At 45.2% G+C, this 26,269-nt stretch overlaps 1 protein-coding gene across 1 annotated transcript in view; it reads right to left on the reverse strand.

Annotated features, from left to right (window-relative positions):
- The window catches only part of LOC147748645 (uncharacterized), a 126,210-nt gene extending 123,505 nt beyond the window's left edge, over positions 1–2,705 (reverse strand). The window contains exons 1-3 of the mRNA XM_086928368.1: positions 2,650–2,705; positions 2,214–2,335; positions 1,535–1,633 (exon numbers count right to left, since the gene is read on the reverse strand). Of these exons, the coding sequence (XP_086784494.1) occupies positions 1,535–1,633; positions 2,214–2,335; positions 2,650–2,705 (277 nt within the window). The remainder of the gene's footprint in view (positions 1–1,534; positions 1,634–2,213; positions 2,336–2,649) is intronic.
- Positions 2,706–26,269: the final 23,564 nt, after the last annotated feature.

The following is a 26,269-nucleotide window of genomic DNA, read 5'->3' on the forward strand; positions in this document are numbered from 1 at the left end:
AGCAATCCACGACTGTTTCACTCCTGCAATTCACCACCACCACCCACACTCCACTGCAAGGCTGGCTTGCCCCTCCTATGAACCCCTTACTTGCCCCTAAACTCGCCACTTCCAAACCTATCCATTCCTCGGGCTAGACTTGTCCTCACCAAAGGTAATCAGGACCCCTCCCTTCCCCATCCTAACAAATGCCAGCCACCACTGCACGGAAAACCCCCAAACCATGGAAAACCCCCAAACACAAACAGGCCCTTAAACCCACTCCTTAGAGGACAGGCCGACGGGCGGGCACGATGCACGACCCGCGGCTGTGCAGGGCAAGGCAGGAATGAGGAAGCCTCGCTCTGCACAGCTACCCCAAAACCCTCAGCCCTCACCTTTTCACATCCTCCAAGCCAAGCTGCCACCTAGTCCCCTCCAGCATGCATCAGCCCTTCTAAAGAACCCTGGGTAATAACTGGACAAGCCCACCTCATCCCAAGTACCTCATTCTTATGGAGACAGGTGTTTGAGAGCCTCAGGGAGGCAGCATCTGCGGCATTCTCTGGAGTGCCCCCGAAGGCTAAAACGGGACACAGGGATACTCCGAGAGGTGGACGGCTAAATCCCAGGTCCTCCCTAAGGTTCTAGTGGTTTCTCGCTGGGAGGGTGGTTCCCTCTCTGCTATAACTGGTTGATGGCTGCTCGGGCTTGGGTTGTAATAAAGCGCAGTGGAACCAAGGGGGCTGTAAGAGGGTGAGCATCTGAAAGTTTAAATGTACAGTACCTAGGTAGCCCACCTACCCCATTCTGAATGAGATTTGACCCATAAAACTGTCAAGCAAACTGAAACAGATAGTCCAAGCTCAGGAATCCTGATGTTCCATTCCTTGAGTGCTACCAAGGGAAGGGTAGAGCTTGACACTCCGGCTTTCACAGCGCTGACCCAAGGCTGCTCCTAATTCCTTTAGGGCAAGGAAGAGACCACATAGCTCCGGGTAAGCTGAAACCAGGGCCAGGGATGTTATATCCACTAGCTGTACAAGTACCCGGTGAAGTTACAGGTACCCAAGAGTGAGTGATCCCCAAATAAGTCTCAGAGTGCAGGTGTGAGGTATTTTGAAGGTTCAAGGCGGGTGTGACTAACTCCAGAAAATCATCTCCTTTATCATCTGCCCTATGACGTTGCTTCGAAGCAGCCATAAATATGTGATCCCCAAATAAGTGTCAGGCTGCTCAGAGACTGTGGTTCTTGGGAACACCTCTGGTGGGGCACTAAGTGTATAGATCTAGGCTACCAGCTACTCTTCCAGTTGTCCACAGGGCACACATACAAAAAACATCCAAACCACAGATGCGGGCACCCTCTCATGTAAGGAGCCAGGATGCACCTCTGACCCACAGTATCACAGATCTCCACACCATACCCTGGAGGATTCCTTCAACTTGGAAAGGATGGAAGGAGCCAAGGGCAAAGCTTCAGTCTTGTGCCACAGCAACAAAAGTGACGCCCTCTCACAAGTATCCAAGGTGCAAAGATCCGCGGAGTACCTACCTGAGGCTGTGCGCATCTGGGATGTGATGGGCCTGTCTAGCGTCGGTATAGTCAGATCACTGACCCGGCTTCTGATCTTCGTGCCGAGGTTCAAGTCACCTATATGGCAGAAGAAGATACAGTGAGTAAATATCCATACACAGAACCTAGGTTTCCAGATCAGATTTGGTACCTCTGGGGATCCCTGTCCTTCGAATTTCTTGGAGCCCTCTGTGCTCCTGTAGCTGTAGCTTGGATCACAACCCACTGATACTTGTACCGGATACTCTCAGGGTATATGTACCTGCGCTGGAAACTCTAGAACCCCCCCTGTAGCTAGAAAAAGGATTTTCATCATTCTTAGACATTCCTAGACTTCTCAGGCCTCCCGTTCTTTGCAGAGGACCTGCATCCATGTTTGGCAGGTTGCAAGGTTCCTCATCTCTCATATGTACATGAACAGGGGACCCGCAGCCTTCCTGAGCAATCTAGGCTTCCTTTACAGGGGTTTCTCGACCATCATATCTGTACCCCAACTCACCTGTACTGCGTTGGTTCCTGTGCCTTTGTCAGGCACCATCAACCCTTCTGTACATAAATGGGGGTTCTTAGCCCTCCTGTACATACATCAGGTATTTTCAGCACCCTTCAAACTCCGGGGTCTTCAGGTGAAAGCAACGGAGTACTACTTGTGACTTACCCCAGTAGTGATAGTGGTGTTGTTCCACTCTCTTTACATCAGGAGACTGGGTACTGGATTCTCCTGCTGTCGCTGCCAGCTCCGGGGACCCCCGGGATGAGGAAGACTTCCTCTTGAAAACTCTAATAAAGACAAAAGAAAACAAAGACAGCTCGAAAGATTGACCCAAGGCGCTACGGTTCCCAATTTGACCACATTCTTTGCCAGAAACCCCTGGCTCTTTAGATTTTTAGGGTGCATAGAAATCTCTGCAGTAGGAACATGGAAGGTAAAACAAGGAAATACTTGGTAACACTGCTGGGATCTTGACATTTCTCTAGACTAGCAGCAAGACATTCCTACACGGGCCAACAAAATGCCCTAGTGCCATCTCGTGACACACCCAAGATCATATTTATGAAGATCGTTGTGATCCAGGACAGGCAGGAACCCCTACCTCTTGAAAGGTTTGCCACCAGCCATCTCACGATAGCTGCACTGCCCTTGGGCCATGCTGGCTATGCGTGAGCTCCTCCGGGGGAGCGGCTGTGGCTTGGTGTCAGCCGACATTGACCGCCTACTGCCACCTATCCAGAGACTCCAGGCAATGTGAGGACTCGTGCCTGGAGGAGGCAGATCACATGGAGCAACTGTGACATCACAACTGCTTTCCACCAAGGCTCCATTCATGGGCCTATCCAGCCTCTTCTACAAATGCGTGTCATCACTAAAGTGACAGTCAATCTTCTGTCTCCACGGAGACGTACTCTTCTAGAATTTGGGTGATGGGGAAAGACCAATTTTCTATCTCTGTGGAAACCAAAGGACTGTACGAATTTAATTTCATACACCTACCATTTCAGACATCTAACAATTTATATGTGCCCAATGATCAAACTCTGCCATCGCCAACTTCCCAAAGCTGAGAAAAACATTTCGCAAAGTTTGGGATGGTGTAAATGTTTTACACAATTTATTTTCGAAAATGTTTATGAACAATGTAAACTTTTTTTCTTAAATAACTTCTGCAATTTCTGACTCACAACGTGCTTCAAAATGGAACTGAACAGAAAATATACAATATAAGGTAACTGTTACTTTCCGGTCTGATCAGAGATGTTAGAGAATCCACACATTGAGTTCAAATGTATGACTGAAGTCCAAGCTGAAAGCACTACACGTTGTAAAAGCAAATATTTGTAGTGACGGATAAAGCAAAAAGTGTTCTCAAATGTTTATTTTATTTTCAGAGCTATAAAATGGCTAAAGTTTTAAACATTTCTTAAAAACGTTGCCAATATGTAGTATGGCGCACAAAAATTATTTCAAAAATATAAAATGTGCAAAAAGCAAATGTGTTTTTTATACAGATGTGCTCTTTTGAAAAGTCGGAAAAGACAAATTCAAAACTTTAGATTTTTACATTACAAAAGGTAACAGAAATGGGGCGAGGTAAGATTCAGAGTAATGAAGATTTCCGGTAAGTAATTCAAGCATTACCATTTCACTTCTCTTTCTCACCACATTCCTAAAATGAATTTATCCAAAGCAATAAAATGCACTGCTGAAAAAACACAACCAAAATTAATGCTGCACCTAGTGAAGTTAATGAAAGAAAAATATCTGCATTTTACAAATCAATTGCTACTAATAATGCAGATCCAAAATTAGTTACAGATTCCACTACCTAAACTCTAGAATGATTGAGGAAAGCATTTAGTGAACCTCAAGTGGCTGTCTAGGGGTCACCAACAATTTAAACCCCACAAGCAACAGCACAAGAAGCAGCTATTCCTCTCGAACAAAGTCCCAGAATTTAAGGAGGTAGGAATACACCAGAAACTCATAAGCCAAATAAATTGCACTACAAAGCTAACTAAGTGTAGAAATTTAGGATTTATAATTGTTTCTGATATTCCGAAGAATGGCATTCAAAAATAAACTATAAGTAAATCCAGACAGCTTTCCATACAAATATTGAATGGAAGTCCATCTCCTCGGCTGACCAGGAGTTCATTACGTGACATCACGCGCTGCTTATGACATCGCAGGAGGTGACATCACATGAAGTTTGATCTCAATGCAGCCTCGAAGTGTGTTTTAAACAGTGATGTAACAAGGGCGTTGTGGGGCCTAATGCCAAGAAGGAGAAAGGGCCCCCATCCACAGGGACATCTTAAGAATCTTGGGGGCCTTGGGCAAAACTTAATTTGGGGCACCCGTGTTTGGAATAGCTTCGAATTTATGATCCAATTTCTGCTCTTTCATGCCCTCTTTGGCTAGGTCACTGACTACACAGGCACACTCATCCACATTCTAAATGTGTTTACATTTAATATTCAGGGATAGTGAAGTATTTTCAATATTGTAACACAGCAGCAGTCCTCTAATATTACTGCACATAAATCTGGGACACCCTCCCACTGCTCATATGAGAGGTACTGTTTTGATATTTTTTTATAGATGTTGCAGAAAACATAAAAACAACATTTATCTGCAAAATGTCTGTAATAGACTCTCAAAATATTAAAGGCGAAGCAAAGGGTTTTTAAAACAATCTGTTTAAGAATTATTCAAGGTCCTAAGGGCAATACTCTGCACAACAGGGGTCCCTTGAAGGGCTGGGGCCCTGGGACAGAGCCCACTTTGCACATGCCTTAAAACGTCTCTGCCCATCCATCAGTTGGATAGTGAGAGCCATAGGATGTAGTACCCCCCCCTCCCCCGATCATCCCCACATACAGGGGGTCAGTGAGATTGCATATGCGCCACTAAACATAGATATGCCCTAGGTTTAAAACAATCTAATTTGAAACCTCGAATATATAGTATGTTAATACAAGTGTTGGTTGGATAAGAGGTACAAACATTAGTACAGCTAGCAAAGTTAGAACATAATTGCATCTAGATTACCATTTGGCAGTGCTTAATTTGAGCCAGTGGTTGCCTGTGAAGCCACTGGCACTTATATTTGGAGGACAGTACTTATGTTTCACATCAGACATTTACTGATAGTAAGAGAGGAAAAAAACACACAAAGCCGAAAGACGAAGGAAAGGAATGACAGAAAAAAAGGCACAAAGGGGGACACCGGGACCCTCGCAGCAGCGACCCCTGGCACTGCCTCTGCGATCTCTGGCCTCAGAAGTAGCAAAATCAGTGATAGGAACTCAGTGGCAGATGTTGAAGTTCCACCCTCTTTGTTTTCTATCAATTGTTTTTATTACTCTAACAATGAGAAATGTTTCAATATTCATTATCCATGCAATAAAAAATGGAGTACAACTAAATGGAATATGACCTTAACTTGCAGGTGGTGTAAGCATAACAAATATGCCTTCAAAAGTATGTTGTGTGCATGCTTGTGAATGAGGGTGAATTTATGTGAGAGTGTGTGTGTATGTGTAAGCATGTGTGTGAGTGAAACTGAAGGTCAAAGCCTGTGTGATGTCACTTTCGCTATCCCTGACAGTTGGTGAATTGACGTCCATGATCGCCAAAGTTGCTCACGCTTGTTAGGCGAGTTCTGACCTCGAACACTAAGTGAAAGCAGTTTAGTCTCATGTGTAGCCCCCACGGGCAATGCGAGTGGGTGTACTCGCAGCACTGTTGGGCCTACCTAGTCTAGTGGGCAGCAGGACAAAAGCAGCTAACCTGAAAAATAGTTCTGGATGCCCGAGAGATGTATGTACACAGGGCATTGGAGGCCATTTGAAGTACCCGATTTCAGAGAGAATGTCTTTAAGGAATTGTTCCATGTAATCTTGGGAAATGGGAATGGAAGCTGCTGGTACAGCACTTTCTTTAGAGTCCATTTCAGCTGCTGTGGCTTTGTGTCAAAGAGAGGTTACTGAACTTTCTTTAACGGGTTTGAGACGGGGCATGTTGGTTGTTTGCCGAGCTTCACTTGTTGTCTCCCTGTGAGGATTGTGGTGGGTGGGGAAAAGGCCAGTCTGGGCTCTGACAGCTGGGCTAGGTGCCCACTCCACCTCAGCCAGATGAAGGGGGAGAGGATTCAGAGAGGTGGTTCTGTGGGTACTGGTAGCACATAACCACTGGGATTAAAGCAAAGTGCAGTCCCTTACACAGTCACAACTAGCTCCAGGAGGCGCCTGGGAAGCAAGGCCCGTCTCTCTGCTAAGTCTGCTGCTTATTTTAGGTTCTTTAGGTCTCACAAGTTGGGGGGCTTGTACCTGCCCAGTCGATTCTCAGTCTGCCTGAGGTGGATGTGGGCCAGGCGCTAGTACAGGGTGAATAATTGGGACCTGGAGCCAGCAGGGGGGAAATCCCAGACTATCATTGGTCAGAAGTTGCCACTCTGATCTCCAGACTGCAGAACACAGGGCCCATGCGCAACCAGGAGGGCCTCGGGGTCGCAGCCGTGCACTGTTCCCAATGCACCTCTGAAGCAGCAGGCAGGTAAAGGTCCTCGATTGGTCTAGGGGTCATAGCCTCTAACTAAGCAGAAAGCAGGTCACTGGGCTAGAGATAGAGCCTATGCACCGGGCCAGTCCAAGTCTCCAGAGTTCTTTAAGCCCCACTTGTTCAGGGCTCAGCCACCTCCTCGGGTCCCAGGCGTTCTGCCGCACCCCCATGTCAGTATGCTCTCCCATTGCAGGGGGGTCTCACTGGCGCTTTTGTCGCTCACCTCTAGTCCATGAGGCGAAGCCACAGCATTCTTAGGCCTGCCGCAAGGGAGATAGCAGGATCTGAGCCATACAGGGGCAAGTGTTCCGGTGTTTTTCCCAGCTTCTTAAACGCTTGCGGCAGGGTCAGGCGGCACTGGAGGATAGGATGCAGTAGGAGTTAAGGCTAAGCTACGTGCTTGCACAAGTGGTCCAAGGTGGCACCCAGGCGAGGGTCTTCAGAGTGCCAGGCTCCGTTGCTGTCTCCCGGGCCTCACACACCCGGATCTCAGACTCTACCCTTCTGCAGGAGGCCCTCAGTTATTCACGCCAGCAAGAAAGGGCTGGTGAGGCCGGTCCTGGTGCACTGGAATGGAGCAGATGGGCTGCAGGGATCCGAAGGTGAGACCAAGCATGTCTCACTCCATTCTCGTCTTGGCCACACCCCAGTGATATCTCATTTCAAACATACTCCTCCTCAGTTATATCAGATTACATCACAGTTCTGCAAGTAATTAATCGTAGACAGGGGTTGATAAGGGTCAGAACCTTCATCAGGACCAATAACAGCAATCATACAGATTATATGCATAGGTATTTTTGGTGCAGTGTCTTAAATGTTAAATGCCCTTAGCCAAAACAAAAAATTGTGGAGCAGAGATTGTAATGGAACATAATAGTTTAAACTATGTGCCAAATAATGAAATATTCGAAAACTCAAATGGGGTACATAAAAAGGCAGTAACTGTAAGGTAAAGAAAACCTGGGCATGCAAGAAGTATTTATGCAAGAAACCTTCAATCTAATCTAATTCTTGTTTGTTTACATTAATGTACATTAGTATGAGTTGCAAAGCCACATTAAGGACTTATTTTAATTACTTTACTTTTCAAATAAATTATTAGTTTTCAGGTTCTTTTGCCAATTAGTGATTTAATCCCTGTGGTCCATCTACAGTGCTTTGAGTGCAAGACTGACCAGAGAATATGGTGTGATCTGGATTTGCTATACACTTTGGTTGTTTGTTTTAAAAGGAATTGGGAAAGGCTTAGTGTGAGAAAGTGCCATCTTTCTTGCATGGTATGCCCCCACTTTTTGCAGAATTGCTGATGTGCTTTGACTGAGTGTGCCCTGGGCTCCTGCCAATCAGGTGACCAGGGCCTGTGTTCCTTCCCTAAAACTGTATTGAAGCTAAAACCCAATTGGCATCTCTGGCCACATGTCAGCCCCTAGTATATGTTACCCTAGGTACCAAGGGCATTGTGACCAGAGAAGACCACTAAGGGCTGCACTACTTACTGTGCCACCCTTAGGGGCCTTGCACCCTGACACCCACACTCTCCCTTTGCAGATTGAGTGTCCTGGTGCAGAACTAAACAAAGAGACAACATGGCACACATCCCTGTGTGCCATGCCCACAAACCCACTGCCCTTATATATATCAGTCACCCCTCTAGCTGGGTACCCTATGCCAGTAGTGTGGGCACAGGTGCATAAGCCCTTTGCCCCTACAGTACCCAGGGCCATTCCTTGGCACTGTAAGTGCAGTGATGCCATTAAGTATATGGTGCTAGGAGGTTATCATTACGAACTCCACAGAACCATAATGGCTACACTGAAGACTGGCAAGTTTGATATCAAACTTCTCAGCACATTAAACCCACACTGATGCCAGTGTGGGATTTAATGTAAAATGCATTACAGAGGGCACCTTAGAGATGCCCCCTGAAATCTAACCTACAATCCACGTCCTGTCTGAGAGTCTGCGTAGGCTGACACACAGCAGACATGTTGCTGGACCCCTGGGTGGAGAGCCTCTGCTCTCCTGGGCCTGCAACAATGCACATCCTGGGCGAGGTGCTAGGTCTCCTCCCCCAGGATGTGCAGGGGGAAGCTTCAAAGGCATGCTGCCTTTGTGAGTTTCTCCAGGCCACTTGCTGTACTCAGCAACTGGCCCCCACCAGTTCTGACCCCCACTCTGGCGGGAAGACTGGCGGGAAACCCTACTTGAGGAAAAGGGGTGTGCCAGCCTGTGCCAACTCCACCCCTCAGGTGGGAGAGCCGAGGTGAAGCAGAACTCCGGGCTCCAGCCATCTTGAGGGTGGGGAGCCCTGCCCAATCAGACATAGGTTCCTGCCTCCCTCCCACAGGAGAGGTGCAGGATAGGGGTGTTCTCACCCCAGGACAGGAACCTATTGGTCCCTGCCCTTCCCCTACCTGTAACACCACTAAATTTAATATTTAGGGGCACCCTGAACCTTCCTTCCTCAGATCCCCATTTCGAAACAAGAAAGAAGACCAAGAGGAAGAAGACTTGCCGTGCAGCTGCTAACAAAAGGACGACACCATCTGACTTCGCCCCAGCCCTACCGGCCTGTTGATCCTTGAACCTGCTAACCTGCAAACAGCAACCTCGAGAACCCCGGAGGGCCTGCCTGCCTTGATTCTCTTAGAGAGTGGAACTCCCATGAGCAGTGGTTCTGCCCAAACAGAAATACTCCTGGTGCCAGCCAGGAACCGCAAATCCAGCCCACAATGCACCCGCCGAGCCCGGCCAGTGCCCGAGTGGACAAAGACCCTAAGGACGTCCCCCGGCGATTCGGACCTGGAATCCAGTGCCCAAGGACCCTCCTCGACGACCCACATGACGTTTGCAGCCTCAGAACCAGGGACCCCTCCAACCATGACCAGCAGAGGGTAAGATTTTCCGACCTTTAAAGACACCCCTGCACCCGGCGCCCCCCCTCCCCCCCCCCCCCCCCCGGTAACTTGAATTTCCTTCCATAGGATATCATTGCCTGCTTTTTGCTGAAAAAGGTTTCTAAGTGTCAATTTTTGAAACTTACAAATATTCTTTAAAAATCGTGCCAACGATAAAAACATAATTACTGCCTGTTTTAGATAGATGTCCCAGTGCTGAACCCAGGAGCCCAGCACTGGATTACAGAAGTAACGTAAACATACTTTACCTACATACTGAATTTCTTTCCATAGGATAACATTGGTAATTTCATCCAGAAAAGTTTTCAAGGGTCAACTTTTCAAATACAATAATATTCCTTAAAAATCACTACAGTAACCAAAACGATTTTACTTATCTGTGTACAGCACATGTCCCGGGACTGAATCTAGGATCCAGACCTGTGGTTAGAAAAGTAATCTACAAAGTAATTAATGGCATTTAACTAGAAATTCCCATTGGGCTCAATGTTGCATTGTGTTTGAAATTGTGTTGCCTATTGCAACAAACTTTAGCAATTGTAATCAAAGAGTCTAATGTCTATTTGAAAAGTATGTAACTAAAGTAATCAATTCTGAGAAAGTATATTTTGATACCTTGCTGGTTCTAAAACAAAACAACTATATCTTTTGATACAAAACCATTGGCCTGGAGTTCCGTTCTTGAGTGTGTGAGACCATTTGCTGACTGAGTGTGTACAACAAATGCTTTACACTGTCCTCTGATACTGCCTTACTGCTCGACCAAGCTACCACTTTAGAGAGTAAGGTTATATCTAACTTTAACCTCTGCCAAACATCTGGGGACTGTGGTCACTTTCTTACACCTAGTCAGTGACGGTTGCCCTCCATTGCTGATTTGTGATGCACTGAACTATTCTAGTAGTGTTTTATTTGGTTTTACTGTCTAAGATACTCTTTAAAGAGGTAATCTAGACTTTGAGCATAACTATGTAAATTAGTCACAGTCTGTATGTAAGAAACTGGCTCTCTATATACTACACCAAAATGAGGTATAGTGTGTGTAGAGTTCAAGTGTCCCCAGAGGTAGGCAGAGGTTAAAGTTAGATAGAACCTTACTCTCTTTCTGTGGTAGAGTGGTAAGCAGTGAGGCAGTATCAGAGGACAGTGTTAAGCATTTCATGTACACACTCAGTCAGCAAATGAATTCACACACTCAAGAACTGAACTCTAGGCCAATTGTTTTTTAATAAAAATATACTGTTTATTTTTAGAACCAAGCAAGTCTGGCACAGGTAAGCATTAAATAATTTTCAATAATATGTTACTGGTTATAGAACAGTTTGAAAATGCAATAGAAATTTAACTTTGTTTGATTTACAGCGGAGCAGTAGTATGCAACATTTAGCAAATGCAGTACATTGAAATGAATAGGCTTTTTCAGTAAATTACAGTTAAGATACTTTTTACGTTGCTTTTCTAACTCAGTGCTGGATACCTAGATTCAGCACTGGGACATTTCCTGGAAACAGGTAAGAAAATACGTTTTGGTTATATGTGCGATTTTTAAAGAATATTTTCAGATTTAAACACTCAACACTTAGAAACTTTTTGAAGCAGTACACTGTAACAGAATTTCTGTTTTGTTCTTGTATAAAAAAAATCAATAAAGCATTTTGAAAAAAAAACCAAAACAAAAGAAATGATAGGCTTTCCAGTAAATTGCAGGTAAGTTACTTTTCTAACTCAGTGCTGGATACCTAAATTCAGCACTGGGACATTTCCTGCAAACAGCAATAAGGACCAAGACACAGAAAGTGAATAGGCCTAGGGCCTAAAGAATCGCTGGGGCTACCCTGAGCTACCAAGAGTTAGGAAGCAGGAGACCCAAAGGAGGGGTGTGCAGTGTCTAATCACACACGCAGGTTACCATAGAGAATGAATGGGAACGTAAAAGTTACAAACTAGTTCTTTTAGGGCACTTCTGACTGGACTCTGTGAAAGTTACTTGGAGCCTAGACAGTTGGATAGTTGATACCCACAGGAGCACCAAAGTACTCGCATTACCTCACCCACAGGAAGCGGGTGCATAGGTGTAAAGTGTGTCAGGTTTCGTCGTCGAATCCCATGGAGCCTGGGAGAAAGATGCTGCAGGCGACCAGGAGAGAAGTGTCCGGATGGATCCAAGGGTGGATCGAAGATGAAGAGGACCGGAAAGCAGAGGGGACAGAGTCTGGGTCACTAGCCAGTGACCAGGAAGGAACCAGGCGATGTCGTGAAGTAATCAGGTGCTGTCGTGAAGCTTGTCTCTGCAGCCACGTGGACCAGGAGGCGTCGACGACAACCAGGAGTCAGTCACGGACTGTCCCACGAAGGGTCTCGCTGTTGGCAGTGTCTGCTTCAGGATTGGAGTCAACAAGCCTTGGCAAATGCAACACACGCAGAATACGAATTTGGCTTCTTACTCAGACCAGCAAGGTCTGAGGGGCTGCTTCTTTTGAGGGAAGCAAGGGCCAGTCTGGAGCAACCAGACCACCGGTGTAAATTCAAAGGATCGTCGCCAAGATGGCCACTAGCCAACGGGCAAGTGACCGGGCAGACGCATCGAGCAGGAAAATGCAGAAGGGCCCCACGCAGAACTCGTGGAATGTGCAGGGCTGATCTTCGGTGCGGGGCTGGGGCTTCTCAATCCCCAATGCACAGCTTCGGGGTGCCTCGGGTGCTGCACTATTAGCAAGTCGCAGACTTTTCAAGATGGCCGGTCCTACGTCTCTCGTCGCCTCCACGGGTCTCAGCTCTGATGGGACTGTGGATCGGGCTGTTGGATGTCTGGAAGTCCGGTTCTTGTCAGGCTCTGTGCTCGGACTCCGGCGGGAGGCGTCGACAAAGCAAGCCTTTGATCGCTGGATGGTGCCTGCTTATGCAGGGTGGTCACTCCTTGACCACAAAGGAAATTCTTCAGTCGTGTTCTTGCAAAGTAGATCGTCTAAGGTCCAGAGGTTCGTTTCATAGTTTCAGTCAGGATTAATCTCAAGTCTTGGGACTCAGCTCCTACCTATATACCAAACCTAGGGGCTGGATTACCTGCAAGGTCCCTCCTATGGATGGGACCAGGGAAGGGGGTGGTTACACCCCTTTCCCTTTGTCCAGTTTCGCGCCAGAGCTGGGGCTAGAGTGCCCCAGCAGCGGTTTGAACTGGACTATGCATGGAAAACATTGTATGCCCCAGGCAGTGTCTCATTTCTTTCAGCCCTCCCTGCCCCAATTCACAAAAGCCTTTCTGGGCTGGTGCTAGCACCTCCCAAGGCAGGAAACCTATTGTCCAAGCCTCCCTCCCTGGAAGGACTCCCAGCAGCAGGAGGTCAGACTGGTGTCTGTGGCAGCAGCATCCATTTTGTGATGTTGAGGCTCTGGTTAACTTTAACTGCGAATAGTAGGAACATCTTGTCTTCTCCCCCTAGAAGGGTGGAATGCTACCCCCGTCGCCAGAACTGGCGAGGGGGTAGTATTCCAAATCGTATGACACCTTACTCGACATGTTTTGATAAAGCCAAATAGGAGTTAGCATTTAACCGCGAGGTTCATAATGCACTTAAGAGTATATGGTATGGCAATATCCTAGAACAGCTATAAGGACATGGTTCCGAAAGCTGCAGACAGGCTCAGCTCATGCTAGAGCACCATCTCACATAAAACCAAGCACTCTGCCTCCAGGATTGTTAAGGCCTGCCATAGGAGTGACTTATAGGTGCATATGTGTCTAGATATAAGGTTAGATATAGGTATACTATATCTAAGCAAGGGGTGATTACACGACCTTGCCCCAGCTGAGTGATCAGCCAGTTGTGTCAATGTGAGTGGCCAGCCAGGGGTGGCATAATACATGCTGCAGCCCCTGGTAGGCCTTGGATGCACCTATGCCCTGGGTACCTATAGTACACTGTACAGGGGCTCATAAGGTGACCCAGTATACAATTAGAGATGTACCTAGGGTACATGGAGTCAATTTTAAAGTGAGAGCAGATAGCCTGGGGCCCTGATTAGCAGGATCCCAGGCCAACTAAATCGAAAAGCAGCTGAACACTAGACAAAAAATCTGGGGTAACCATAGTCAGGTATCCACCTTCCTACAACCACCACTTGGAGAGGTAAGTTGGGAAGTTAAGGGTTGGTTAGGCACCGTCGGTATGGGCACACAAGGCCGTGGGGCGACGGGTGCAGGGATGCCTTTTGGGGTCAGATATTCTTACCAGCTCCTGGTCGCTGTTAGGGGTCCATCTGGATTTAGGCTGCAGGCGTCGGCTGAAGGCTTGAGGCAGGTCAGGGGTTGCCGGATCTCGGGTCAGGATCGCTGGGGTGACCTCCCCGTGGTGTTTTTCCACTCAAGCTCGGGCCGGATTTGGCGGGTGCAGAGTGGGCTGGATTTGCGGTGTCCGTCCGGAGCCAGAAGCTGCAGTTTGAACAAGCCCGGTGTTCATGGGAGATTCAGTCTTTGAACTAAAGGCAGGCAGGTCCTTCAGGGTTTTTTAGGTTGCTGGCTGCAGGACACACCGCGATTTCGCAGAAGCAGGTTCGAAGGGAGACATGCCTGTAGGGCTTGGGCCAAGTCGGTGGGCATCGACCTCTTGTTAGTTCTGCACGGCTCTTCGGTCCTTCTTCCTATCTTCTTTTCTATTCGTTGTTTCTGGATCTGAGGAAGCAAGGTTAAGTGTGCCCCCTAAATACTAAATATAGGGGTGTTACAGATAGGTAAAGGGCAGGGACGTATGGGTCCTTTCCCTGGGGTGGGTACAGTGGAAGGGGGGCAGCCTGTTTCTGGTTGGCTGGGTCCCCTCCATCCTCAAGATGGTAGGGACTTGAAGTTGTGCTTCACCTCGCCTCCCCCACCTGAGCGATGGAGTTGGCAGAGGTAGGCACACCTCCCTTCCTGACTTGTTTTTCCCAAAAGTTCTCCCACACAAAGTGGGGAGTAGAACCAATTGGGACCAGTTGCTGAAAGCAGCAAATGGTCTGGAGAGGCACACAAAGGCGGCATGACTTTGAAGCTTCTCCTTCGTGAACTCTGCCCATCCCGGGGGAGGAGGCTTGGCACCTCGTCCCAGGATGTGCATTGTTTCAGGCCCCCGAGAGCAGAAGTTGGTCGAGTTTCAGGGGGCATCTCTAAGATGCCCTTTGTTGTGCATTTTACATTAAATCCCACACAGGTATCAGTGTGGGATTAATGTGCTGAGAGGTTTGCCACCAAACTTCCCAGTCATTAGTGTAGCCATTATGGTGTTGTGGAGTTCGTAATGACAAACTCCCAGCACCATATACTCTTAATGGCAGCACTGCACTTACAGTGCCCAGGGATGGACTTGGGCACTGTAGGGGTACAGGGCTCATGCACCTGTACCCTCACCAGTGTCATAGGGCACCCAGCTAAAGGGGTGACTGATGTTTGCCAGGGCAGTTGCTTGTGGGCATGGCACACAGGTATGCATGTCATGTCGACTCTTTACTTTGTTCTGCACCACGGCACGCAGCCTGCAAAGGCAGTGTGTGATTGTCAGGGTACAGGGCCTCTAAGGGTGGCACAATATGTGATGCAGCCCTTAGAGACCTTCTCAGGTCACAGTGACCTGGGTACATGTGGTGCAATTTACCAGGGGCTGACATGTGGCCAGAGATGCCAATTGGGTTTAGGCTTCAATGCAGTTTTAGGGAAGGAACATAGGCCCTGGGTACCTGATTAGCAGGAGCCCAAGGCACACTCAGTCAAAGTCAATGAACATCAGCAATTCAGCAAAAAGTGGGGGCATACCATGCAAGAAAGAGGGCACTTTCTCACACAAAACGAAAGACGATGAGACTAACCTTGCTCTAGAAAGTCTTCATTGTCTAAGTGGAAGAACCTGGAAAGTCCATCTGCATTGCAAAAAACACAGTTGATGGACAGAATGCAGAACAATGTCTTACATTCACCACAGTACAAAGATCTGGGCCTAAATCCATCGTTTTTTTGCACTTCACACCACCCTAGGTCAGACAATGGCTATATGCAAATCAGCCTTGACCCTGTGCCTCATGGGAACAGTCCAGCCCGAACTACCAAGCCATGTCTTTCCTAGACCGGAATCAAGCATCTAAAGTCCATCTGCATTGGCATTGGCATCCTAGGTCTGTGTTCCACTTCAAAGTCCATTCCCTGTAGGGAGATAGACCACCCCAATAGTTTAGGATGTTTTCCTTTCATTTGCATTAGCCATCTGAGAGGTCTGTGATCAATTTGAACTAGGAAGTGAGTACCAAACAAGCATGGTCTTAACTTCTTCAGGGACCAAACCACAGCAAAGACCTCCCTCTCAAAGGCACTCCAATGCTGCTCTCTGGGGTGAAGCCTTCTGCTTATAAAAGCAACAGGTTGGTCTTGGCCTCAATCACTGGTCTGGGATAGGACCGCTCCAATCCCTAGCTCAGAGGGATCAGTCTGCACTAAGAACTTCTTGGCATAAGCTGGAGCCATCAGAATAGGTGCTGAGCACATTGCTTCTTTCAGGGTGTCAAACGCCTTTTGGCAACTAACTGTCCAGTTCATCTTTTTGGGCATCTTCTTTGAGTTGAGTTCTGTGAGGGGAGTCACAATGGACGCATATCCCTTCACAAACCTCCTGTAGTACTCAGTCAAGCCAAGGAATACCTGACTTGGGTCTGGGTTGTTGGAGCTGCCCAGTCCAGGATGGCCTAGATCTTGGGCTGTAAGGAATGTACCTGGCCTCCACCAACAAGTTGTCCCAAGTACGCCACAGTGCCCTGCCCTATTTGGCATTTGGATGCCTTGATAGTTAGACCTGCAGTTTGCAGGGCTTTTAAAACCTTCCCAAGGTGGATCAGGTGATCCTGCCAGGTGGAACTAAAGACAGCAATATCATCAAGATAAGCTGCACTAAAGGACTCCAACCCAGCAAGGACTTGATTCACCAACCTTTGGAAGGTGGCAGGGGCATTCTGTAAACCAATTGGCATTATAGTGAACTGATAGTGCCCATCAGGTGTGGAGAAGGCTGTTTTCTCTTTTGCTCCTGGGGCCATGCCAATCTGCCAGTACCCTGCAATTAAGTCAAAGGTACTTAAGAATTTGGCTGCCCCCAATTTGTCTATCAACTCATCTGCTCTTGGGATTGGGTGAGCATCTGTCTTGGTGACAGAGTTGAGCACTCTATAATTCACACCGAACCTAATTTCTCTTTTTCCACCCTGTGGATGAGGTTTGGGGACCAGAACCACTGGGCTAGCCCAGGGGCTCTCAGAGGGGTCAATGACCCCTAACTCCAGCATCTTTCTGACTACAGCTCTAATGCTTTCCTTGACTTGGTCTGATTGTCGATAGATTTTGTTTTTGACAGGTGCACTGTCACCAGTGTCCACATCCTGGGTACAACAGTTTGTCAGACCAGGGGAGAAAGAAAAGAGCTTAGCACACTGCTGCAAGACTTGCGTGCAGTCAGTATGCTGCTGGGCAGAGAGGGTATCTGAAAAGACAACTCCATCCACTGACCCATCTTTTGGGCTGTAGGAGAGGAGGTCAGGGAGAGGTTCACTCTCTGCTTTTTGTTCCTCATCAGTCACCATCATCATGGTGATATTGTCGTGTTTTATCTAGGACCCCGATCAATATTGTGACCTTATGCCCCTATACGGCTATAATCAATCCATACCCCTATAATGGCATAAACGATCAGAACCATATTTCAGAAACTCGTCTCTGCAGCTCATTACAGTACATGACACAGCAGAAGCCACTATCTTAGATTCCTAGATTACACACCGAGTTCTTTCAACAGATAAAACCCCCAGCAACCTGGGAAAGCCCCGCTTGCTTTGTTTTTATTAGTAAAAGAACTCTAATGAGCACTGTAAGAACGACCAGTTCTTAGTGACATCTTTATTGACGTCTTATGTCCAAAAACTTACGTCAAACAATGCACCTTTCAGGTATAAATACCATTGCCTTAAGCAAATGCGATGGTGGTGGTGAATACAGGAGCAGAACAGCTGTCCCTTGCAGAGCCCAGCAGATGCGAGAAGCCCACGGACGCTACCCCTCCTCCTCCTTGACGCGCTGAGAAAGACGCTGTCTTTTCTCCTGCCGAGAAAATCCAGCTCCGGCGTTTCCAGCCTACCCTTGCGGGCAACTGGAATATCGAGTCCTGAGGGGAGATACCAGACCTCCAACATTTTATTCCAGAGGTACGGTGTTGACTAAACCCTTAGAGAGAATTCTTGAAGCAAACCCTTGGCACAACCAACTTAACTTAAACTGCTACTTACTTACTCCCTCCCATGTATTAGGCTTAGGTCAGGTACACCGGGGTAGGCGTAGTTAGAAGCACCAGTTGAGGACGTTAGCTAAATGTATATATGAATGTATATATTTTATTCATTTTAACTATCGTATGGCTAAGAAACCATATCAATGCTTTTACAGTATTATTTCGCAATACTTCTCTTGCATGAGAGGAAAGACTGTTCAATAAATAATACCTTTTATTGAAAACGCCCATCTCTCTAGTCTCTGCATACTGGTAAAAAGTAATCTGCACAACTGACTGAGTGAAATAGCTGTCTATTGTTTCACACGACTCTAGAGATTGACTCTTATTCTAAGGAGCAAAGTTGTCATGTTTATGCGGTTGTTGGAAAACTGAATCCCTTCTTGTCTGAGCCAGGAAAGCTGATCACTTCCTATTCAGTCAAGAAAGTTTCCAGTGACCTCTGAGCTAGTAGGTACAAACCCAATTAAGTCTAACATAGTCAGTAGTGACCTGGAAGACCGCACTTCTATGTCTACACTGCTGTTTATGTTATTCCAATGCGCAGGGCCTATAGGGAAAATAGGAACTACACTACATGGCGCCCAACGTTTGGTAAGGCGATAAAACTAACGCAAGACGTTAGAGTAACTCAGTCGTGCTTTTTCACACAGACCCTTTCTCCCGTAAATACTCGAATAGACGTCTGGAGTGGGTGAAAGGTTAAAATCCGCCCGAACTTATAGGAAGAGATTCCTATGTAAAGCTCTGGTTTATTCAACGTTGAAGGATAAAGTGTTCCAAAATATTGTGCACCTAATCTTTGTCTCCTTGGAGACCTGCTCTGCAAAACTTTCATTTATACAATGTCAGTAGAAAACAACGGAACCGCTGAAGCCGCAGTAAATGCGACTCAGCAGGGTCCCGATGAAACAGGAATTAATGAACCGGGTGCGATAATCATCCCGGTCAACATAAGAAAAACTATAACGTTAAAACTTATGGAAAATGGACTGACCACACAAGGTGGCACAGTCGTCTTCGTGATAGAGGCACACGAATATTGGCAGACAGAGGTATTCTATTCTTGGATAAAATTTCCAGCGGCAAACGCTGCAACACACGAGTTCCACTATTACAAAATAGAGGATCCACCAGATGAATACGCTCCTTTCGAGGAGATTGAAATCCCATTAAAATACCAAGAGCATCTGCTCTGGTTTAAAGGCGCCCTAAAACACAATGATCATATTACCAGGCTAGGTCCACTAGGTAGACCAGGAGCAACGTGGCCGGTTCTAGCCAGCTACACACCACATCCGGACATTGATAAAATGTCAAAAGAAGAACTTTTAGCACAGCTAAAAACATTAATTAAAATACATAGACAATTGGTCCAATATGTAATGCGGACTGCAACAGTCCAAACAGCTGTTAATGTTCCACAGCTGACCCCTCATCAGGGGAACACATAAAATGACACCACAGAACATACAATCATGTCTTGGTAAAACACCCATAAAACGGGAACAAATTCCTTTCTGGTTAGCGCAGAAAATTACTCAAATAGAGGCAGTATTTCCGAATACTACCCCTATTGAGAAACTCAGAATTCTGACCATCTGCCTTCCAATGGGGGTCGCACCACATGTGGAGGACTGTGACACTTGGGGTACAGTCTTTGCTTCCATTTACACGAAAACACATGGTGTTTCGTCCATGGCGGTAATACCAGATGTGCTAAAACAGATTCAGAATGAATACGGTCCAGAACCTGCTTTAACTCTTGGTATGAAATTACTGAAAGACTTCAAGCAGGTCTGAGAAGCAGCATCTGTGGCGATCCGCCAGAAATTGAAGAAAACAGATATAACAGATCAACCAATTGAGCTTGCCAGAATTATAGAAAAATGTTATGAAGAAATAGGTAAAGACAGCTTGGGTGGGAAACCAGTAAAACCCCAACTACTCGAAAATCCTGAAAAATTATTTATTAAAAATAATTCAAACACTCCTAAAAAGAGCTGGGATTGAAATAAACAATCCACTCCCAAAGTTTTCCAGTCCAGAGGAAGGTCTCCTCGACAGAGGGAAAGGACTCCGACTCGATAACACCAGTCTCCCCAGAGGGAGCACTCTGAGAAAAGATATAACCTTAGAAATAGGGATAACTTGAAGAAGCCTGATAGATATCAAAGTATTGATACACGTCCCTCTCGATCTTTTTCGCAGAAATCGGAAAGAAGAGGACGGTCAGACACAGGAGAGCACACCAAGTCCAAAGACAAGGAACCTGCTCAAAGTAATAAATCACAATTTCCAAGAAAGAAGGTAGCCAGTATTAGAGTAATTGAACATGCCGAGAATACTGAGGACACAGCTGAAAAACAGGGAGTGGGCACAGACAATGCTAGACAGTGCAGCAGAAATCACCATAGCTCGCAAGATCCTGATGAGTCATCTGGAGACAGTGGACACAAATGAATACATTCAAGTAGAAACTGCCGACACCAGAGTTAGCGAACCTCATAAGATATACTAAATAACACTGCGTATAGATGGTGATAAGACTAGGAAAATAAGGGGTCTATTTTGGGATAAACTCTCAAAAGGCTATGACATCCTGTTAGCTGAAAAAGATTGGCCCCGGGGTTTGTCAGGGAGTGCCCTCGTGGCGAAGAAATGATTATGCCTGCCTTCTCGAATCACATTCCGATTCACACTAAATATATATATGCGAGGAAATGGGCAGTAGCCCAGGCACCAGCATTATATAAAAATCATGTAGGATGGGATGAGGACTCTCCTCCTCATAAAATCCAGTTAAAAAGTCAACCGACTGCACAAAGGCAGTATCCAATTAAGCAAGAAGCTAAAAAACAGGTCAGGGAGAATTTAGATCAACTTGAATACCAGGGGGTGATTGAAACATGCACCTCTCAAATGAACAATCCTTTGTTTCCTGTCTCCAAACCGGACAATTCATATCGTCTAGTCCTGGACTACAGACACCTTAACTCATGTTGCAAAACATTTGCAGTACAAAATTCGCATAGTGCTGCACTAATGAATAACATAGTTCGCAAAAAATATAAAACGACATTAGACATATCTAATGGGTTCTTTTGTCAAAATATTGCACCAGAAAGCAGGTACTTGACCGCTTTCTCAGTAATGGGGTCACAGAAAATTTCTGTAGGCTCCCACAGGGATTCAAGAACAGCCCAGGACTATTCTCAGCCAGAGTAACAGAGTTACTACAAATATATGATGATGAGGCATTATCTTACGTCGATGACATCTATCTAACAGACGACGACTTGGAGACTCACTTGAAAAGGGTGAACACCATAATACTTGGGTATCCTGCAGAGGGTTACAAATTCAACTTTAAAAAGTCAAGAATTGCCCATCTGACAGTCTTATTTTTAGGATACGAATTATCAAGTGAAGGAAAAAGCCTAGCGGACAACTTCATAGAGAAGTGCGCTGTACTCCAAGCACCAAAAACGCTGAAGAACTTACAATCGATTCTAGGCTTCCTGAATTTCGGAAGAACTTACATTCTAAATTATGCGGAGAGGGTTAAACCTCTCTACGAACTAATTTAACTTGATTTTAAACCAATCAACTGGACTCAAAAACACACTGAAATTTTGAGATCTTTGCAAACAGACATGTTAGCAAAAACAAAATTAGATACATGTGACAATACACGCTATCTTGTAATCCGAGTCATCCCTGGAAGATGCGGATTCACGTACCTGACCTCTAATGAGGGAGAAACGGTACCAATAGCTTACAAATCTCACTTGTACACACAAGCAGAAAAAACATTCAGTCTCACAGAAAATACTGTGAAAACAGTACAAACTGCAATAGCGAATGAACGAGAACTAGCACACGGCAAAAGGATCACTGTTCTCACAGCAGAATCCGCCTTCGAGGCACTATTCAGCCCAGTAAACCTGCCTACAGTGTCACTGGATCCGAAATGGATACAGTGGGAAAATTCTCTTGCTGCAGAAGACGTGAAATACTATTTCGCCCCGCACATGAAAAAACTGAATGATTTAACTTATGAAAAAGAATATCCTCTGCCAATCGAAATTCTTCCTCTCCAACAGTACTCCTGTATAATCTACACAGACAGATTTGTACAGCATTACAATGTAGAAAATAAATCCTACGATGCAGCCTGCGCGATTGTTAAAGGTCGCTGGCTCTGCGGTAAATTCAGACCGAAAATAACAAAAACTGAATCACTGAGAAAATGTTCGGCTCAGCGAGCTGAAATCAGATCTTTAAAGATGGCGCTTGAAAATGCAGAACGTGAATTCCCAACACTAATCGTGTGCGATTCGCAATTTTGCGTCCACTCTTACAATAATGAGTTGCAGAGCTGGGTTCAAAATGATTACAAAGATGACACAGGTGCCACAATCAAGCATAAAATGCTTTGGAAACAAGTAGTTCTTTTACAGAAAGAACTACAAAAGACTCACGTGATACACACTCTGAGTCTTCAACGCATTGGCGTTCACGTTGCAGGGAATTTATTGGCTAACACAGCCATAGCGGAAGCAACTAAACCGGCTTCCGTAGCCACAAAAAAGCGTTCAGAAAAATATATAGATGGGGAAACCATGCTGGCAGTAAAAACGTCCTTAAAAGGCGACTGTGCAGCACTACCCGTGAACTATCCACTCAATTATGCATACGTAATTGATGCAAACTCCGTTCCTTTTGCTCGAATCCCTGGAGTGGGGGATAGGGTAATTCCAAACACGAACCGGAGAAAGTTACTAATAGCAGACGCACACATGGGTGAAGGTCCAAGGCACAAACAGATGAAGGAATCCCTGACTGAATTACAATCAGTATACTGGTGGCGGAGAGGAGCCTGCACCACTATAAATATGTAAAGAACTGTCCGGATTGCGACAGAGATCGCAGCAGCGAGTCAAGCGGAGTAATGCCATGGCCTGGTATGTAGGTAGCGTAATGCTGTCTATATGCAATCCAGCGTCCTATTAATTGTTTAAGACTACATTCACTTAAAAAATGTGGCCCCAGCGCTCGGCTGACAGCAAAACTGTTATAAAAGATCTGCAAGTCTTTATCGGCACATACGCAATTGCCATGTTCCATTCTGACCAGGGTCCTGCTTTCAGCCCTCGAGCTTATAAGGAGGCCATGGCCTGTATGGGCGTTGGGTTGCGACTCTCTTGTCCATTCCACCCTGAGGGGAACAGTGTAGTGGAAAGAAAAAACCGAGACATAAAGTAATCTATAACGGCAAAGGTATTAGGTTCGGGTGATGGGTGGGTCAAACATTTAATAAGTGTCCAACGTAGTCTAAATAATTTGCCAAGAAATTCACTGAAAGGTTTCAGCCCGTACGAACTATTGTTCGGAACTAGAATGCATATTGAGGATCTTGATAGTCAGGCTTCAGTGGTAAAAGACAAGAATAAAGACTTTGACATCAAAGATAGTTTGGCTGTTTTATAGGACTTGAATGAAACAAAAAAATCCTTAAGCAACATAAAAATAAAGCAACTACCACTGAAGACACACCACGAGTCCCAGCAAAACCTGTCTGGATTCCAAAGATTGGGGATCTGGTCAGAGAGAAAATAGCGGTGAAGAAGGAATTTGGGCCTTCTTACAGAAAAGCAGTACCTGTCTTGGCAATCAACGGAACAAGATCAGTAGTACTACCACCTCTTGCTGGTAAAAAGGAGAACCGAGCTGTATCAATCGACCTGGTAAAACCACAATCATGTGGCCTATAATCAACAGTAGGCCAAGTGGACTCCCAAGAAATAACAGAATACCCAAATTTGCAACAATCCAAGAGGTTCAAACTGAAAGACTAATCAAATTTGATAAACCTGCAGTGCACAGAGAGGGACTATGCAATAATGCCATGGAACTCGTGCCTCTTGAAACACAGATTGAAACAGTTCGTCATGAAACACCAGTATACAATGATGTGGCATCAGAATGTGCTAATGAAAGACAAATTGAGAAAACAATTCCAACAATTGACAGAACTGCCTCTGGCTACTTCATCAACTTCGGCACCTTTTCTGAAGATCAAAACGACCCTGAAGTGACGCCAGAAACAAAGACTTTTAAAGAAAAGGCAACAGAACTCTTTCATCAACTCAAGGAAACGTATCTTATTTCTCCATGGTTAGAGTTCTGGTTTGGGCTAGGTGTATTTTTTCTCCTACTTTGGCTCATCATGATACTTTGTTTGGGAAAATTCATTAAGGGGAAATACAGTTCAATGGACACAGCAAGTCAGAACATCAACTTAGTCCTGAAACCACACAAATCATCTCACGTCAAGAAAAGAAGACTATCATCAGTAAATGTCACAGCCATTCCAATACCCGGCGGGGTAGTATGGGACAAGACTGACTATTAAGTATATGGCCCGGTCGAAATCTTGAAATATCCTCACCAGTACAAGGTTTCATTAAGTGATTTTGTAAAACCGAGTACATTCTCTGATGATTGGGATTTTAAAAGTATAAATAATATGATGTCGGATTTAGTGTTGTCAGCAAGATTTACAGGCCATGATTATTTACAAGGTTCGTCTAATTATGAACAGATGTACTGCTTTTCACATTACGCAGACCATTACTTACATAAATCTGCACAACCTAGAAATGTTTTTAAATATAACCAATGGGAACATTGTGCTACTCCACTTAAAAGTAGTTCGAAAACATTCTATGAGAAATTCCAGTACTTCTCAGGGTTTAACACAAGTGATGCAGAAACATTTTATGATAAACTGTTGGATAAAACAGGGTTGAAAACAATGCTGACAAATACTAAATTGATATATTTAGAAGCATTTTATGAAAAAATTATGACATTTGGTTTTGATTTTTGGAAAAACAACATTGAAACAAAAACCATCTGGGGTACAAAAGATTGGCAGGTACAAGGTGTAGAAGCATTATTTCGAGCCTGCATGATCCCAGAACAAATAATGTTCTTAAATGACACAATTCACCAAACAACCTGTCTTGGCCTAGCTAAGATTAAAGACCTTAACAAACCGTCTATTCCAAAGCCAATACCTGATAATGCAACCACAGAGGTTGAAACAGACGTATCAAAAATTTTACATCTAAACAGAACACATCCTGATTGGAAAAAGTGGTTATTCTGGCCTACTGACACGAATAACTGTCAAGATAGATTCCTGAACAAAACACAGGGGTTAAAAATGACCAGACCAGACCCTAGATACTCCCAGAGACAACATCCAGGGATAGTAACAACATACAGTGTAGGGAAACTGTGCCTTGAATGGCTAGAATCATCCACACTGACAGAAATTAAGCAACACCTATCTTTACTTAAAGATGGTGCTGACTTGCGCGATTTCATTATGGGACCATGCAAGCAGCGTCAAAAACGTTTCATAGCGGCAAGTGTATATGCGGCTTACAACGAGGCATGGAAAGTAATGCAAATTGAAACAGCTGAAAAATTACGAGAAATTGATCGTATTAATTTGGAAAAATAACTTTCTGTTGTGAACAATGGGTTAATGACTCTGTCCTCCAGAATATATTCACTGGACAGTATTGGACAGTATTGTATCATCTGCCATCGATATAATAGATAAAGACTTGCTAATGTTCTTTATACGCTTTATATCGCGGCCGGCCCAGATGGGTTGTAGGCAGCATGCTGTGTTAACTTATTACTTCTATCATATGGTTATGAGGTATGATGAAACTACATACTACAGCTGCCGGCCTGCTTCCTCAGGTTGTAGGCGTCGAAGCTGTGTACTGATTACGTAACTTCAATAAAGGTCTTAAAAAAAAAAAAAAAAAAAAAAAAAAAAAAAAAGACTTGCTAATGTTACAACATGGCCAGTCGCAATTACGTTCTATTGTACAGCTAGGCTGGACGCTGCAAAATCTTCGTTCAGGCTATGTGCCATGGCGTCTAATCAACACAACGTCATTGTTTTCCATCTTTAACCTTACTGATAAACAAATCAGCTTGGCACAGAAAGGGCAGACTATACAATCCTGAGCATCAAAAAACTTGAGAGATTACCATTGACAATGTCAGAAAGACCTGTCATTGAATGGATAATACACGGGATTATCACAATTCCGATAACAACTTTCCGCTTTAAAAATTGCCTTGAGTATATACCGACTGGCTATTATGAACGATTGGGTAAAGGGTACATTAAGTCATCATGGAAATTACCATATACACACACATGCTACAGTGACAACAACAGATATGTATTTCTTAGTGGTGAAAATTGCAAACATTCACTAAGCGGTATACTTTTGTGCCAGGGTATTAATTTACACAGGGCCTGTGAAGGAACTTCAAACAACCTTTCATGCCACCAACATGGCACACCTGCAACGCAGATGGAGCCCTGCTATAGGCAGCTTTC

This window comes from Lissotriton vulgaris, chromosome 1_1, assembly GCF_964263255.1.
Source record: "Lissotriton vulgaris chromosome 1_1, aLisVul1.2, whole genome shotgun sequence".
Classification (NCBI taxonomy): Eukaryota; Metazoa; Chordata; class Amphibia; order Caudata; family Salamandridae; genus Lissotriton; species Lissotriton vulgaris.